The sequence below is a fragment of the Tachypleus tridentatus genome, chromosome 7 (genome assembly GCF_004210375.1).
Source record: "Tachypleus tridentatus isolate NWPU-2018 chromosome 7, ASM421037v1, whole genome shotgun sequence".
Lineage (NCBI taxonomy): Eukaryota > Metazoa > Arthropoda > Merostomata > Xiphosura > Limulidae > Tachypleus > Tachypleus tridentatus.
Window position 1 is genome coordinate 22938822 of NC_134831.1, and position 17074 is coordinate 22955895.

At 35.0% G+C, this 17074-nt stretch overlaps 1 protein-coding gene across 4 annotated transcripts in view; it reads left to right on the top strand.

Annotated features, from left to right (window-relative positions):
- Positions 1–17074, top strand: part of Orc4 (origin recognition complex subunit 4) — a 72135-nt gene that overhangs the window by 27165 nt on the left and 27896 nt on the right. For 3 of the 4 annotated variants that reach the window (XM_076510744.1, XM_076510748.1, XM_076510746.1), the window contains one exon: positions 9293–9441. In XM_076510744.1, coding sequence (XP_076366859.1) covers positions 9293–9441 — 149 coding nt within the window. The remainder of the gene's footprint in view (positions 1–9292; positions 9442–17074) is intronic. The other variant, XM_076510747.1, reaches the window with a different exon arrangement.

Consider the following 17074-nt stretch of genomic DNA (forward strand, 5'->3'; position numbering starts at 1 on the left):
GTGACATTTAATGCAATAAATAATATGCTGTTTTTAGTCACTTTTATTGAACTGGTGATTTATATCATGTTCTTTTGACTTATGACTGTTAAATACTTGTTTTAAGAATGAGTAATTATTTGCTGTTTAATAGTGCTTAAATTTATCCCCAACAAGCCACAGACACCTACTAACTGTAAAAAATCCAGCCCATACATAAAAATCTGACAACAGGTTTGGAATAGTGTTGCCTATGCTCTGTGTAAGTAGAGGCAAAATAAAACTAACCTACTTTTTTATCAGATTATGAGGGTAAAGTTATTTGCTTTCAAAGTGTAATTTAATTGTTGACTTGAACACAAGTCTTAAACAAAGAAAGAAGGAAAAGTATAAGTATACAATGCACTTTGTTCTTTCTCATTCTAATGTACAATTTTTCATATTCTCTAAGTCTAGATTTCTCAAACACATGGCCAAGAATGTCTTAAATTTATTTAGTTCTAGCTGCCTTTGTTCCTTTGTAATTTTATGCAGATAACATGCAGTATGTGTATGAGAGTCATCACTGTAAGCTACACATTATGCAAGAATGTGAACAGCCTGTGTCTTTTTGTGGTAGCTCAGATGATATCTCATGGCTACAGTCTCCAATACATTAGAATAACCAGTCTTGTGGATAGTATTTTTTATTCTGAGTAAATCCAACGTTTAGAAGTAAGAAATGCTAAATTGGAACATTCATGCATTTAATCTTGAATAAGCTGGTTAGTGGTAATAAATCTTAATGGAATAATTTTCCTTTAATTGTTTCATAAATCTAGTGGAAGGCAACTGTCCAATATAGAGAAGGAAGTACATAAGCAATGTTTTGTATCTTTGTTATAGATACAATTTTAATTGTGTGCCGCCCATTGTGACCAGTCCATTTCTTTGTTCAAACTCAGTTAGTTTAATCAAATTCAGTATCACTTAGTGACATGTACTATTAATTCTCATGTTACATATTGCACCTATCTAAGTTACTGTTTAAAGAAATAAATTCACCATAGATTATCACATAGTCTTAGTATTTTCTCCAATAAAGAAACATCATATGAGATCTCTTTTGAAAATGTTTATTGATAGTAAGCTAATACATCATAATAAGAAAACAAAATTTAGAAAGGGGAGTAAAGGGTTGAAAACAAAGGTGTAGGACTGGATTTCTAACAGTTAAAAAACAAGAAACATTTCTTTGTAATAGTAGAGTTTTAACATAATTTATGGACAAAAAGGTCCTTACACACCTACTCTTGAGAAAAGTAAAAATTTAAAGCCATGTTTTATTTTTCAGGAAGTAATTAGTTTCCCTCTTAAACTTTCATAAACTGCCTGTCTTAGTTATTCATCGAGATTACAAACAAACACACTGAAGCCTTTATACTGTTAGTCCAGCTATTTTCATAAATTTTCAGTAAGGTTACCTGTTATCTTCTTTTCTCAAGAGAAAATAAATTAGAGCTCTTAACCAGTGCATTAACCTTCCTTTTCCAGAATGATTCTAGTAGCCCTCCACTGAACCATTTCTGGTAACTCTGAAACCTTTTTGGATGAGGAAACTAAACATACTAATGTTATTCCAAATAAGGTATAACTAGTGATTTGATAGAGAAGTAATTCTTTTAAATTTATAATAAATAAATACACCCTAAAATTTCGTTAGTTTAACTACCTGTGATAGAGTATTTACTTGATGGCTTGAGTGATTTATCCACTGATATGCAAAGATGTTTCCCTTTAGCCATGCAGTTGAATGAGTTTCAACCTATATCAGATATGTGATCCATATTGTGATATATCAAATACATTATTTTACACATGCTATAATGATATGTTCTTTGCCAAATAGTTATTCATTTTACCAATTAATTCAGTGGTGAGAGTAGTGTTTAAGAGAGAAACCACAATGTCACAGTATTTTTAATAAAAAAGCAGCACAAACATTTCTCCCATTAAATTGGGCAAACATATTTTTAAATATATTTAAAGTAGTAGAATGTCAAAATAATGTGAAAAAGCTTAGAATTCTTATATCACTAAAATGCTTCCAAAAATGTTTAATGTTCACATTATTTTGTAAGATGCTTTTTATCCCTTTATTCTGGTAAATCACTACATTTGAATTTGTTCATATAAATATCATAATAGATAACATTAACTACTGTTAAATACTTTTTACTAAAATATATGATACTTACCTGTTTGTATATTTAACAATCTCAATATGATGTGTAGATTTTCTTGTAGGTTAAATTTTGGTCATTTTAAATGTTAAAATTGTGAACGTATAATTGGATCAATATTATCTATCTTTTTAATTATGGAGTTTCAAGAAGAATGAGAGTTATAACCACTAATTATAGAATTTTGTTTTCTAAAAGAAAGAAAAAGAATTTTCCTTAATGTTCTTTTATTTTTTAAATCACAAATTAAGTATTTCAATTATATTTTGCAAATTTTAAATATTAATGTATAAATGCTATGCTTACAATGTAGTTCACCTTCTCTCCCAAAAATTGTCTTCATTCTTTGCTGTCCTTTAAATGTTTTCGAAAAGAATTTTTGCAATCAGTGCACCAGTCAATCACATGCCATTTCTAATGTATTTATCATGTGACTATTCTTCTTCTAGTAGTATTGCACCATGTATATTGCTTCCTCTGCTGTTCCTGCTCAATCACCACTTTGTCAATTAGCATGATATTGTTTACATGTATTATTTCACATGTGGGTGTTCTTTATAAATGTGCTTTTTTGCCATGTCAGTTTCTTTTTCATTCCTTATTTTACTGTGTTTACATTATTCCTTTTTACTGAAATGTAAGATATGGTACTATGAATATACAATCAACATTTTGACTACAGAAATTCCCATTACTCTCAAAAAAGCTATTAGTAAGACTTTCCAAGAATTTGATGTTACTTTATGTGTAGAAGAATTACAGGCCTTAGTTTGCAGGGAGCTAGATTCGTATGTTTGTTCAGCAGTTTCTTATTTCCAACATGACTATGTTTCTGAGGAAGAATATTATTAATTCTTGAGAAGACATTTGGAATCTTTTTTTTTTTTTTTCTGGCATCTTATTGTTTTAGTCTATCATACTCTATACTTTTTTAAAAGTTTCACCTTCCATCATTTGTCATACTACCAAGTCATTCATTTTGGTGAAAAATTGTTGTCCTTCTCATTTCTTCCTGTTGATTTCTGTTTTCTCACAGAACCAGTGTACACTTCACACATGGTTGATATATCCATGGTAGGTACAGCTTAGATGCTATTTTTGTGGTTTTGTTTTTATTTCCCTTGGGAAAATTAAGTATTTCATGTCATCTGTGTTTGAACTTTGGTGAGATATTTGTGTCCTTTGTCATCTAAGTTACTTTAGATGAATTGTAAGCTAAATATTTATTATTACTTTATTTTTATGAAAAGTGAATCATTTTACATGTTCATTAATGATGCATACTTTTTAATCTTGGCAAATTTTGTGGATTTGTTAGTTTGGTATTTATTATTGTTAACTCCGTGCCTCATCCTCCTGATTAGGATTTTATTACATGGTTGTTATCTCGGTTAAGATAGATATTGATTATTAATGTGTTTTCTAGGTAAGTTTAGTCAGTTTGCATTGTAGTTATTATCACTTACTTTGTGGACTAGATAAATCCAGAAGGTTTGTTCACATGATGTTTATAAGTACTGTGTTAACTACATATGTTTAGTCAGTTTGTATGTTGTATTTCATTTCTACTAGTAATATTTAATTCATTGTTCTATCTGAATATTTTTTTTTCTTAATCATTACTATATGCTTTATCATTTTCTTCTCATAATATATAATTCAGAATTTTTTCCAGAGTCCTTACTTTGTTGGTAGTTATTTATTATTTTAAGTTGTGTTTTCCAGTTGATGGCCCTACTATGTGGTCTAACCTTGACTCTTTAAGTGTTTTATAAGAGAGTACAAATTGTTGCCTTACACCTTAACTCTGTGAATCTTTGCACTTTTTTTTCTCTGGATGACTGACTCATGCTTGCTTCTACCCATTCACAGTTCAGAGTCGACATTTCTCTGCTCGTACAGGATATTGCATGGGAGATATTCCTGATGACAAAGGGGGAAGTCTATTATCATCCCATCTCAATATCCCCTTTATTTGGTTTTTTTTTTTCTGGTTTCCAATTTCAGATGGGTCCAACCATCTCCTTTTTGAGTTTAGAGCAAGTAGTTCACACATCCCTCACTTCACATTCCTTACAGCTCGAGATGTTCTATCTCTTTGAGGATATGGGCTTCACTTGCAGTTCTCTTTCCCATGGATGAGAATTATATGAGTTCACTTTAGTGAATATTCCTAGCCCAGCCAAACTTCTCCTTGGATCCATGGCTTGGTGGTTAAACAGTTAAACAGGTTATAACAATTCCAGCAAGAAGCAGTAGCAGCTGGTAGAAATAACAAGAATACTCAATGAGAATTTATGAATAATTTAAAACATGCATACACAGTGAGCAAAATGTGGATGATGACAGCTGTAGGGATGAACTGGACATCTTTAGTAATGAATTTGGAGAGATCTATCTCTGATATGAATGATGACTGGAGCAAAACTAGAGATATTAATGAAGATTTGTTTTGTTATCTGTGTGAAATTTTGTTTTGATCTTTCTGTTCATCTTCAAGAGTTTGTCTTTTCAGAAGACCAGGTATACTTCTGCATTATGTATGCTTCCATGTGAAGTTATCATTTTGTAAACCAAAAGACTGCTTATATGCAAAGGAGAATAAGTCTGTGACAGGAATTTAGATGAGTGGGATTTTAAAAAAATCTACAGTTGATAGGAATAGTACACAGACAACAGAGACAAATTCAGAACCTGCTATAATACATGCATTTTTGACTCTCTGGTGGCTATCAGTATATGTGAATATCATGAATATAAACTAATTTCACAATTCTGCTAAAGCCCTACAATTAAAGTTAAATGTGACTAAATCAATTGTTTTTAACTGTCCTCTTATACTGTACAATTCAGTATAGAGTTTGTGTAAGACACAAGTTACATATAATGTGTGTGTGTGAGTGTATACATATATATATATATTCAGTTAAACTTGTCTAAGCCAGAAACTGCTTAAGGTGGAAACCTGTACAAGCCAGAAATATCAATATTTTGCAGCATTATCTAAAGATTTCTTTTATAAATGGCCCTCTATATGGGGGAACCTATGTAACGCAGATGGAAAACTATCTTCCACCTACCTCATCTATCAACAAGTAGGATTAGGATCTGAGTAAGGCAGAAAAAATGTTTTTGATTAAATATTAGTAAATTATTAATTAATTAATACATGTAATTTGTTTAAGTATTAATAAATCCTTTTGGTCGCATTTGCTGATAGAAAACTAGAAAATCCGTGGGTAATAGGTAAAAGTGAAAATCTATGCTGTTTCAAAAATTTAAGGAAGAATCAACTCCTTGTGGAATAGAAAGTGAATAATAGAGTGCGGATGACAAGTGCTGCATTTAAGGAAAATTTGAACAAATTAAACAAAAGAATGGAACGAGAAAATAGGAATGTTCTACTTTTCCTGGATAATGCAACTTGTCACACAAAAGTTCAACTTTCAAATGTTCGTTTAGTTTTCCTACCTCCATATACGATATTAATTCTACAGCCACTAGATAATGGAATTATACAGTGTATAAAATTGAAATACAGAAAATTGATGTTTCAACATATTATTGGAAATGTGGACGACTGTAAGAGAGCATCTGAAATAACCATGAAAACTGATGTGCTAGATGCAATTACATTTTTAAGTCATTCAGTCAAATGCGTAAAAGATGAATGCGTAATAAAGTGCTTTTGAAACAGTGAATTTATTCTTGATAATAGCAGATATTGTGGAGAAGTTGTTTGTTATGACTATTCTAGTGAAATCCAAACTCTGATTGAGAAGATTGAAGCAGATGATTCTGTGAACACTGAAAGTTTTGTGAACATTGACAAGAATGTTTTAACAGAAACTGATGAAATTTGTTTAAAATCTATAATAGAATTGCAAGATGGTAACAGTATGAGAGATTCAGAAGATGAACAAAATGGAAAAGATAGTAAGGAAATAGAAATTCCTACTTCATTGCAAGTTTTAAGTTATATTAATGATATCAAATTGTATGGAAAAATGAAGGGGAAAAATGAATTTCATGAAAAGGCCACAGAATTCTCATTCTCTTTTTAATGGCATCAGAAAACCCATTAAAAAAAGGAAATAGTTGAAATTGGACACTTTCTTCAAATCAATTTGATTAAGATTTTGTGTACTTATGTATATTTTGAATCTCTATTTTTGTTCTTCTAATAAATATAGCATAAACAGTATAATAACTTTATTCGCAAATGTCTTAGTTCCCTTGAGTCAAGTAAGTATAACATTCTGCTCAAAAATTATATATAATTAAGGAAATGCATGTTCACTGTCTAAGCCAGAAATTTTTCTTGGTCCTGAGCAGTTTCTCCTTAGACAGGTTTTACTGTATATGTGTGTGTGTGTACATAAATATGAAATCTCAAAATGTAATACAATTTCTTGTCCAGAAGTAACAATATCTGTCAAATAAACAAAACTTTTTCTACATACAACTGATTTAAACCTTTTGTGAATTAAAAAAAAGTTATAATATGTAATTAATAAGAAATTGTAATAAATTTTAAAAACATATTTACTTTTTGAATTTTGTGTATTGTTTGCTAATTTTATTCTGATATCTCTAGGTTTACTCGAGGTCAGATTGTTTATGCCTTTCTTCCATTTTATTACAGGGTAACTAAATTTCCATAACTCCCTAGAAAAAGTGAATGTAGTTAGGTTTAGGATATTATTGATTTTTGTTCCTGAATCTGGGTTTATAGTGACTTAATTTTATTCATCTGCTGTTGCATAGCAGAATCTCACTTGTGTCAGTGTATATTTGGAAAAGTGGACCATCTTCACTGGTTTTTGTGTGCTGATATGCAGTTTTATGCTAGTTATGACATTCTAGTTTTTTAATGCTAATAGTTGTATTACATTTTAAGAGTTAATATATATTGTTATTTTGTTGTTCTGTGATTGCTGACAATTTTCACTTAATGAGTTTAATTTGTTATTTTGTATTTGCATTACAATATCTGTATATAATTTTGTTAATGGATGAGTTCTAAAACTCTCACTATTACCATATATTGGCTTGTAGTTATTGAAGAGAAATACCATGAACATTTAATTTGTATTCATGAAGAAACCAAGAATGTGTTGAGCAAAGACTGTTATTGATTGAATATCTGATGTTAAATGAGATGGTTTGTGTGGTGGAACTCGGTGATGAGCTCCTAATTGTAGTTACTATTCACATAGTTCATATAATGAGAAATGTTTTAGTATTACTTGCATAAATATAAATTAGCATATTGTGAATCATAATTTTTACAAATACAAAACACAGGATACATTTAAAACATTGTTCTGTACTTTATACTGTGTAGGATTTTATTCATTAAAGAGGGCATCAGTCTTTGAATGTATTAACACTGAACTTTATATTTTTGATGAAATGCTTTAATGCTTCTCAAATATAATTTTTTGTTTTATTAATGTTGCACTCTGTTCTCAATTTTTTTGCTCATTACTACTTTTGCTGCTCTCATCTACCTCCACTGTAGCATGCAACAACCCTTCACCAATAGGAGTGCAATACACTCTCCTTGATGTGCTGTTTCTCCTGGAATGCAGTCTCACTTTGTTTTTTGACTGGCATTGAGTTGATTAGAGATATTGCTTACCATGCTTTGAGTTTTCAAATTTTTTGAAATTGTGTTACTTTTGTCATTTGTTTTTTAACTTTATTTTTGAATTTACATATTCAACCTCAACTGATACTGAGCAGCTGTTACATTATTGAATTTTGTTTTGTAAAATATTTCATTCTTTCTCCTTCCACAACAACTTGGTTTACTAAGTGTTTTCATTCAAATGCAATGATTAATTTGCAGCTTTTTTTCACAACAATTTCAACTGAAACTGCTGTCATGGTTCATTTGCCTGTTACTGTGACCATGGGTAAAACATTATTGGCACAGTGAGTTTTGGCATTTGTTTGTTGGGAAATGGAGTTGTTCATATAGGCTGAAGATTCTCCTGATCCTCAATCAGTTCTCTCTTACTTTTGGGACATTGGACAGAAAGGGGAAGACTTGGAGAGCTTTTTCCCTCTTTCTTACTTTACTCTGCTGTTCATGCACCAAGATCTTCATCAGATATTTTGCACTTGGTAACACAGACTTGTTACTTTTTTTTATTTCCAGTGTTGGATGACCTATTCTCTTTTTACATGTCACACCTGCTTTCAAATGTTTTGTTTTTCTCCCTTCTAATATCAGTGTACATGTTGAGCATTTTGCTGACCAATTACACTCGGGCATTAATATGCCACAACCCCTTCACTTCTAAGGCTTGCACAATGTTCTACCACTGGGCTTCTTTTTTTTTTTTTTTTGATTTTCAAAAGTTAGATTCTTTAATCCCAGGAAATTGGACCCTAATACCTCAGTTCATTTTCTTATTCACAATTTTCCCACCTTTGTTTAATCTTAACCTCTATCCTTTGCTACATCTCTTCTGTTCATACCTGGTTCAAATGTGGTGCGAACTCCCATGTGTGTGTCTCCTCATCTCGAAGACTTCACTCTCCATAGGATGTTCTTGGAGGCATTTTGAAAGGGAGTATCTAAGTAGTATTGCACCAGTCCCTCAACCAGATCAATGTAGGATTTTAGCTATTATGTGAGAGGAGGTAAGGTATTGTATCAAAAGTTATAATTTTTTCTATACAGAAAATGTCCTTCTGATAGATACATATTTCCATTTACACTTCTAATCTTCTTCTCCACTTCTGTTTTATTGTTTTTTGGGTGCCTAATCTCAAAGTGAAGCAAGACTGTAATCCAGGGAGAGAGAACTGCACCATTAAAGTGTGTTGCTCTCCTACTGGTGGAGGGTTGTCACATACTATAATACAGCTTTATCATGTTAAATATATGGGGCTATGTGGGAGTATCAAGGCTAATGGCAAGTAAAACAATTCAACATGTATAGAGTAACATTAGTCGAGAAAAGCTACTGTGTGAGTTGAGGTAAGTATCTATTGAAAGTACATTGTGTGTGTAAGAAAAACTATAATGTTTTATGTTTCACACTTCATTGTTTAATTTGTAATTTATTTTACTGTAGGAAGCCAAGAATGTAAATCCCTAATTTTTTTTATTGAAGAGTTTGATCTTTTCTGCTACCACAAGAATCAGACCTTAATCTACAACTTGTTTGACATTGTCCAATCGTCTCAGACACCAGTAGCTGTAGTTGGAATAACATGTAGGCTGGTTAGTATATTTATATTGTTTAGGTACTGTATTTGTTTGATATACAAGTTGACCTTTACTTTGTTTGACAAATTGCAAATGTCTTGGGCAAGTGTTTTGATGAGATGTCAATCGCACTGATTAAAACAATCAACAAAAGTTATGTATCTGAGAGGGAGTATAACTACCCATGTACATTGTTGAAAGTTTACATTAATCATGCTAATTTGGACCAGAAGGTACATTAATGTATGAATACACACACACACACACACACACACACACACACACATTAAAAATTATGATCATATAAATAGATATATGTTTATACATGATAAAAAGTAAAATCTTTAAGATTTTGAGTTGATAAACATGTACCTGAAAGAAAGTTACTGATTGTGTCACTCTCAGAGAAAGCATATAAAGTAACAGTTTCTTCTTAAGAAACAACTGACTTAGTTTTACACATGTACTTAATGTCATCTTGGTACCTAGTGGCATCAGCAAAACCAAAGAATAACAGCTTTTCTTAGATCATAATACCCAAGGTAATCATCACAAAATTTTACACACATTAAACAACTCAGAGTAGGTTGTTTTAAACAAATTTTTAGTCAAGTTTGGTCCTTTTCATGCTTGGCTTCTGCTATGCTTACAAGCAGTACTGATATAATGTTCATTAATGCAGTGATATTAGAAAGATCTTTACATTTAGCATCCAGTGTGAGTGCAGAGAAATATTTAATGAATGTAAACTTTTTATCAATGTATTAACTTTGTCATTTGTAATTAGCAAATTGATAAAGTTATCTTCATTTTACATCACACAAAGCAGGTTTGAAATCACATTTAACTAAAGTTTTTGTGAAGTAGACAGTTAATCAATTAATGTCAACATTTCCATGTATTCCAACATCAAAATTTGATCTCATGTTTTGATGTCTTTGACCGTCCCCTCTGTGTGGATTCCTGTACGTGGTGACGGGACCTCCCAGGGAAGGTTCTGTTCTTTCAGTTTACCTCCTCTGGGATCTAAATATCTTTCCACATGTTTATCGTGCGTGGCAACTCATGTAGGGGAAGAGAGGATCCTGGTGGTTGAGAGGTCCAACCCCGACACACCACTTTGGTCTTGAATTCCTGTAGACAGGTGGCCCTGGGGTGGCCCCCTTGGGTCAGTTGGCTGGTCCACTCGGGCTAGGGTCAACCAAGTACCAGTGTTGGATGTTCTCAACAGGTGTTGTAGACATTATATATGATGCTGGTGTTTGGGTATACTGCTCATGAAACCCTGGCTTTGCTGCAGTGTTCTTGTTTGACATTGTAGTGCGTCCTCTCGTAGGGCTCCATGGTGGGTGGGGTCAGTGGGCACCAAAATATCCCTTTCTTTATTATGGATACTCCAATTAAAAATCTTAATAAAATAGTGAAAAAACAGTCTATAGGTAAATGAACACGTTTTGAAGATTCTGAGCAGCAATTCTCACCATCTGTACCACCTGTTGTACCTCATTTTCTTATATTGCACTCACTTTCAGACAAACCTTTAGGGCAGATGTCTCCCTTTTTCATTCAGAAGGGACTAGAGGGACTTGCTGTCTTTCCAAAGTCAGTAAAAAAGCTTCGATCTAGTGACATATTGATGGGAACATCCACATCTCAACACAGTGCACTCTTTTTTGCATTCAAAGGCAATTGGGGATATACCTATTAAGGAGTTACTGTTGAAAGGGATTTGAAGAACATACCAGAGTCAGAGATTCTTGCTGGTTTCTCCACCCAAGGAGTTTCTGTAGTGAGACATATCTCCACTTGCAAAGATGGAATTATGGTGCCGACCAATGTCCTCATTCTGACATTTACGTCACCACATCTGCCTGCCACCATCCAGGCAGGTTATCTTAATTGCAGAGTATGGCCATAAATTCCAAACCCTCTCTGATGTTTCCAGTGTCAACGGTTTGGTCACTCGAATATGCCATGTTGTGGTTCCTTGATGTGTGCTCGTTGCAGTGGCAAGGACCATGATGCCTATGAGTGTAAAACGGACCCTCATTGCATCAATTGCAATGGCTCTCACTTGTCCTATTTTCTTTCTTGCCCTAAATGGTTGGAAGAAAAAGAGGCGCAGCGTTTGAAAATGATTCATAACATTACCTATCCTGAGGTTCGAAAATTGCTGTCTACCACCTCATCTTGGATGTATGCAGCTGCACTTTGTTTCACAGCTACTGTGGGAGTGCAGACAGATCTCTCCGTGACTCTTAAAGAATTGTTTTCCAAACAAATGAAAAGTTTGTTGACCTCCATAGTTAAAAAAGTTGGTGAATCAACTTCAATGCCTATATACATTTCACCAAACCCCAAGATCCACATCCTTTGGTTCCAGGTACAGGCATTTCCTCAGATCTATCTTCCCCTCTCACCCTAAGATGCAAAACAATCATTTGTTCACATTCTCAGTCTCTGGAATCCCCTTCCAACAGCAAAAACCTGCCCATTTGACCCAGGGCAGTATCCATGGAGGTTGATAGACTTCCCTCGAATAAGGAAAGTAAGGAAAAAAATGTGGTCGTAAACAGAAGGGTTCTTCGCCCAATTTGCCTACACATAAATAAAAATTTTTACCCTGATACAATGGAACTGTTGAGGTTTGCATTCTAATCTGGATGACATCAAAACACTGATTGCTTCCTACCATCCTGTTAGTCTTTTCTTACAGGAAACATTTCTGAAACCTGCTGATACAGTCACCTTTCGGCAGTTTTTTTATACAGAAATAACGGGCTGTGTGATGGATGAGTGCATGGAGGGGTGGCACTGTTGGTTGATCAGCATGTGCTTACCCTGTCTTTACCACTCGACAGTCCCTTGGAGGCTGTAGCCATTCATGTTTGCTTGGGTCATACCATCACTGTTTGTTCTCTCTACCTGCCACCTGGAGAGACATATGATCAATCAGACCTTGATGCTCTCATTGAACAGTTGCTGTCTCCCTTTTTTTAACCTCGGGGACTTTAATGGATATCATCCCCTCTGGGGAAGTGCTGATATTGATAGGAGGGGTTGCTCTGTAGAGGGTATGCTCTCTGATCACAACCTTTCTCTTTTCAATACTGGTTCTTCTACTTATTTCCATGCACCTAGTCAGTCCTTCACTGCTATTGATCTCTCAGTTTGCTCCCCTTCATTATTTTTCCATTTTTCATAGAGGGTTGACAGTTACCCACGAGGCAGTGATAATTTTCCTATAATCTTGAGAGAGACTGGCCATGGTTGATGCCACCTGACCCACGTGCCCCAATGGAAGCTAGATCAGGCAAACTGGCACTCTTTCACTGCTCTCACAGAACTTGATCCTGCCATTGTCTGTAAGCCAACAATAGATGACTGCATGGCAGTAGTAACTGACTGTATTATACAAGCAGCTGCTCAATGTAATCCTAAAACCTTGACACGTTTTTCACTATATCCTCGTCTATGGTGGAATTGTGTTTGCCACATGGCATAGAAGGCTCAGAAATGAGCCTGGGATACTTTCCGTAGATATCCCACACTCTCGAACCACATCGCTTTCCAGCGGGCCTGTGCACATGCTCGATGGGTAAGACATCAAAGCCAGAAGGAATCTTGGATTAAGTTCACAACCTGTATATCCTCTACCACCAGTTCCAAAGTCATTTGGGACAAGATTCAAAAGGTCAGTGGACAATATCACTCTGTCTTCCTCTCAATCTTGCTTTCTGGTGGCCAGGAAGTAACTGATATCCAGAGCATTGCTGATACTCTATGTGAAAGCTTTTGCCAGGTATCTAGCACTTCTGCTTCTTCTTCCACCTTAGTCATCAAGACTTGGGCAGAGCAATCACCTCTTTCCTTTCGAGCTGATTGTCTCTATGACTATAATCGTCCCTTTACACTGGTGGAACTCAAACTGGCCTTTTATCAGTCTGGCAGTACATCGGTTGTACCTGATGATATACACTATGAGATGCTGTGCCATCTATCTTCTGCTTCTCTTGCTATCCTTCTGGTTGTTTTTAACCGGCTCTGGCAGGAGAATGTTTTTCCCGATGCCTGGTGCCAGGCAATTGTCCTGCCTTTTTCCAAGCCTGGGAAGGATCCCAAGATTCCTTCAAACTACCTTCCAATTACTTTGACGAGCTGTCTCTGTAAGACCTTAGAGAGGATGGTTAATGCTTTTCTTGTTTGGTTCCTCAAACCAAACAACCTCCTCTTGCTCACCCAGTGTGGGTTTCGATGACAGCGCTCCACCATGGACCACCTGGTTCGATTTGAAACGTCAACAAAAGAAGCCTTTCTCAAAAGACATCTTATATCAATATTCTTTGACATTGAGAAGGATTATGATACAACATGGAAGTATGGCATTTTGCAAGACCTCCATATATATGGGTAACATGGCCATTTGACCATTTTTATTTAAAATTTTTTAATGGACAGGAAATTCCAAGTTTGTGTGGGTTCAACACTTTCCCGTTATTTTCTACAGGAACTTTGAGTCCCACAGGGCTGTGTTTTGAGCATTACACTTTTCAGTATAAAAATTAATGCCATCACTGAACAACTCTTTCTCACTGTTGCAAACAGGCTCTATGTTGACGACTTTCACATCTCATGTCAGTCATTGAACATAAGGTATATTGAGCGGCAGCTACAGAATGCCCTCAGTTGTTTACTGAAGTGGACTACAGCAAATGGCTTTACCTTCTCTCGTTCTAAAACTGTTTGCATGCACTTTTGCTGCCAACGGGGGTATTTACCCTGATCCTGAACTCCGTATTGGTGAAGTTGTGCTGCCTCTGGTATCTGAGACTAAGCTTTTGGGGCTTATCTTTCACTGTAAGCTAAACTTGATACCACACATCAAGCAGCTATGGGTCAAATGTACAAGAGCACTGAACATCATCCGTGTCCTCTCTTCCACCACTTCAGGAGCGGATCGATGTTCTATGCTAAAGATATATTGTGCTCTTATCAATAATTGCTCTTATTCAATTGAAACTCGACTATGGATCACTAATCTATGGCTCTGCCAGACCATCAGCCTTAAAGATGCTAGATCCTATTCATCATCAAAGACTTCGGCTCTGCACTGGGGCTTTCCACACTTCCCCAGTTCAGAGCTTATACATAGAGTCTCATGAACCTTCTTTGCACCTGTGCTGTTTGCAACTGTCTTTACTATATGTTTCGAAACTTCGCTCCTTACCAAAGCATCCCACCTGGGGTTGTGTTTTCCTTCCTTGAGGGGCCATGCTTTTTTAGACCAGACAGTCTGCCATTGCTCCTTTTGGCCTTTGTATCCAAGTGCAGTTAGATGAATTGGGTCTGTCTTTGGATAACATTGCTGTATCCACTGGTCAGCCCATCCCACCATGGCTTCTTACAGTCCCCAATTATGACCTATATTTAGGTCATCTGCGAAAAGTAGACACTCCTGATTAAAAATACTGTCTGCTATTTGCTGAACATCTTTCAAACCATCCTTCCATTCTTATTTATACAGATGGTTTGAAATCTGGTGACTGTGTGGGCTCTGCCATGGTTTGTTGTGGTTCGGTGGTTGCGTGCAGAATCCCCTCTACAGCTTCTGTGTTCACTGCTGAACTGTATGCCATTTCTCTTGCCCTGGATCACATAGAAGCTAAGCAGTATTCAAACTGCATGATTTATACCAACTCACTTAGTTCTCTACTGGCCCTGGAATTGCTTCATGTTGGTTCACACTTTGTTCTTGCCGATATTCAAAACTGACAGGCCCATTTCTCTTTAACATCTACTTCTATCCAGGTTTTCTGGATACTGGGCCACGTTGGTATTCGTGGGAACGAGTTTGCTGATACTGCAGCTAAGTTTATCTGCTCTGGCACAATCACCCCTGTGCCTGTCCCTCACATGGACTAGTCCTGTATTCAAGGCTCGTAATTGACTTGGAGTGAGCAACGCGAAAACAAGCTTTTCCAAATAAAACCCTATATTGGACTTTGGCTGTCTTGTCACCATAAAGATGGGGAAGAGGAAGTTGTTCTAACTAGACTACGCATTGGTCACAGTTTTGTAACTCTTTGTTTTCTTTTAACTGGAACTGATACACCAGTGTGTAGTTTGTGTAACACTCAGATCACAATAAGCCACATTTTACTTTTTTGTCATTGTTATGATTCACAACGAAGGCACCATTTTAAGCATGTTCTGTCCCAAGGTTTGTCCATAATGGTCGATAGTGTTATTGGTGATGGTGACATTGTCCACCTTGGTAATGTTTTTAGTTTCTTAAAGGCCATTAATTTTTTTAATGCCATTTAAGTTTTTTTAATTTATACTTTACACCTTCTTAATGTGGCTCCCTTTTAAAAATCACAGTTCATCTAGTTCAATTTGAAATTAGAAACTGATCGTAACATTAAGTAACTCAAAACCAGGACTAGAAAGGCCAACTTCAGGTTACTGACGGTGGTTTTTGTACTTACCTGTTAGTCTTCCTGGAGAGTTATGATTATTACAGTCATGCTACAGAAAGTCCTTTACAACTTGAATTACTGTAGTTTTTCTCTTGACGTTGTAGACTAAATGTAAACATTGGTTTTATGCTATTTATTTATTTTTTAACTTTGTTTTGTTTTACCTTAATTTCCTTTTATGAATTTTACTAAATTTACTTTTACCTCTTTTACTGGACATTTGGCGCGCAGATAGCCTAGCTGCTTTGTGCTATAAAACATTAAATCAACCAACCAACCAATCTTTGACCGTATCTTTGGAAAAAGATTAAACGTCATATTCAATTTTCTTTTGTGCATTATTGCTTTTGTCATAGAAAATGTGCTCTTTTTGATTAAACAGCATGCTTTACTTATACGACAATGTTGTTTGTAACAAAATCATTTGTAGTTTCAACACTGTTGCCTCTTTCTAGTTTAGTTTCTCATCACAGGAAAATATATTAATTAAATCAAAGTCAATTTTCTTTTAACATCAAATAATTCCAAGCACTGAATGGTTGCTGCAATTCCTATAGTACTGTTTGATATTATAAATCACAAAAGCAGTGCTGATTCCCGTTAATAGCTCAAACACATCTCTGGGAATCAAGGCTGGTGCTAAGTAGTTTAAAAAAGTAAGGATGCATTTACCAATAATTTCTGGTCACATTCTACTGTGGGTACAATGAATCACAACTGGTGTCCACATTATACAAACTACATTTAGAACTCTGCTTATTGGTACTATCCACTTTGTTCTACAGTGAACCTTCCTGCTGTTTACCTTGCAAGTTTCAGCAAGGCAAGTCTTTTGAAAAGAGGATTATTTGTAAAATAAGTATATTTTCTGAATTTATTCAGAAATTTCTTACACAAGTTTGCATTGTTTTCCAGCAACTTTCTGGTACAACTCGGAGAGGTGAGCCACGCAATGAATTTAAACTAATTTACCATTTATATTTACACTGAACTATTTGTAAACATTGGTATTTATACCAAAGCTGTTCAAGGTATGCTGTGCTTTATTTTGGCTGAAAATGTTTATTGCTGCTTGATAATTTGTGTGATGCTCTCTGTTCTGAGGATTTCCCCATATACTTTTCTGCTTTTTGTTGCTTAGGGAAGAAGTGGGTGGCAGATTCAGTGTT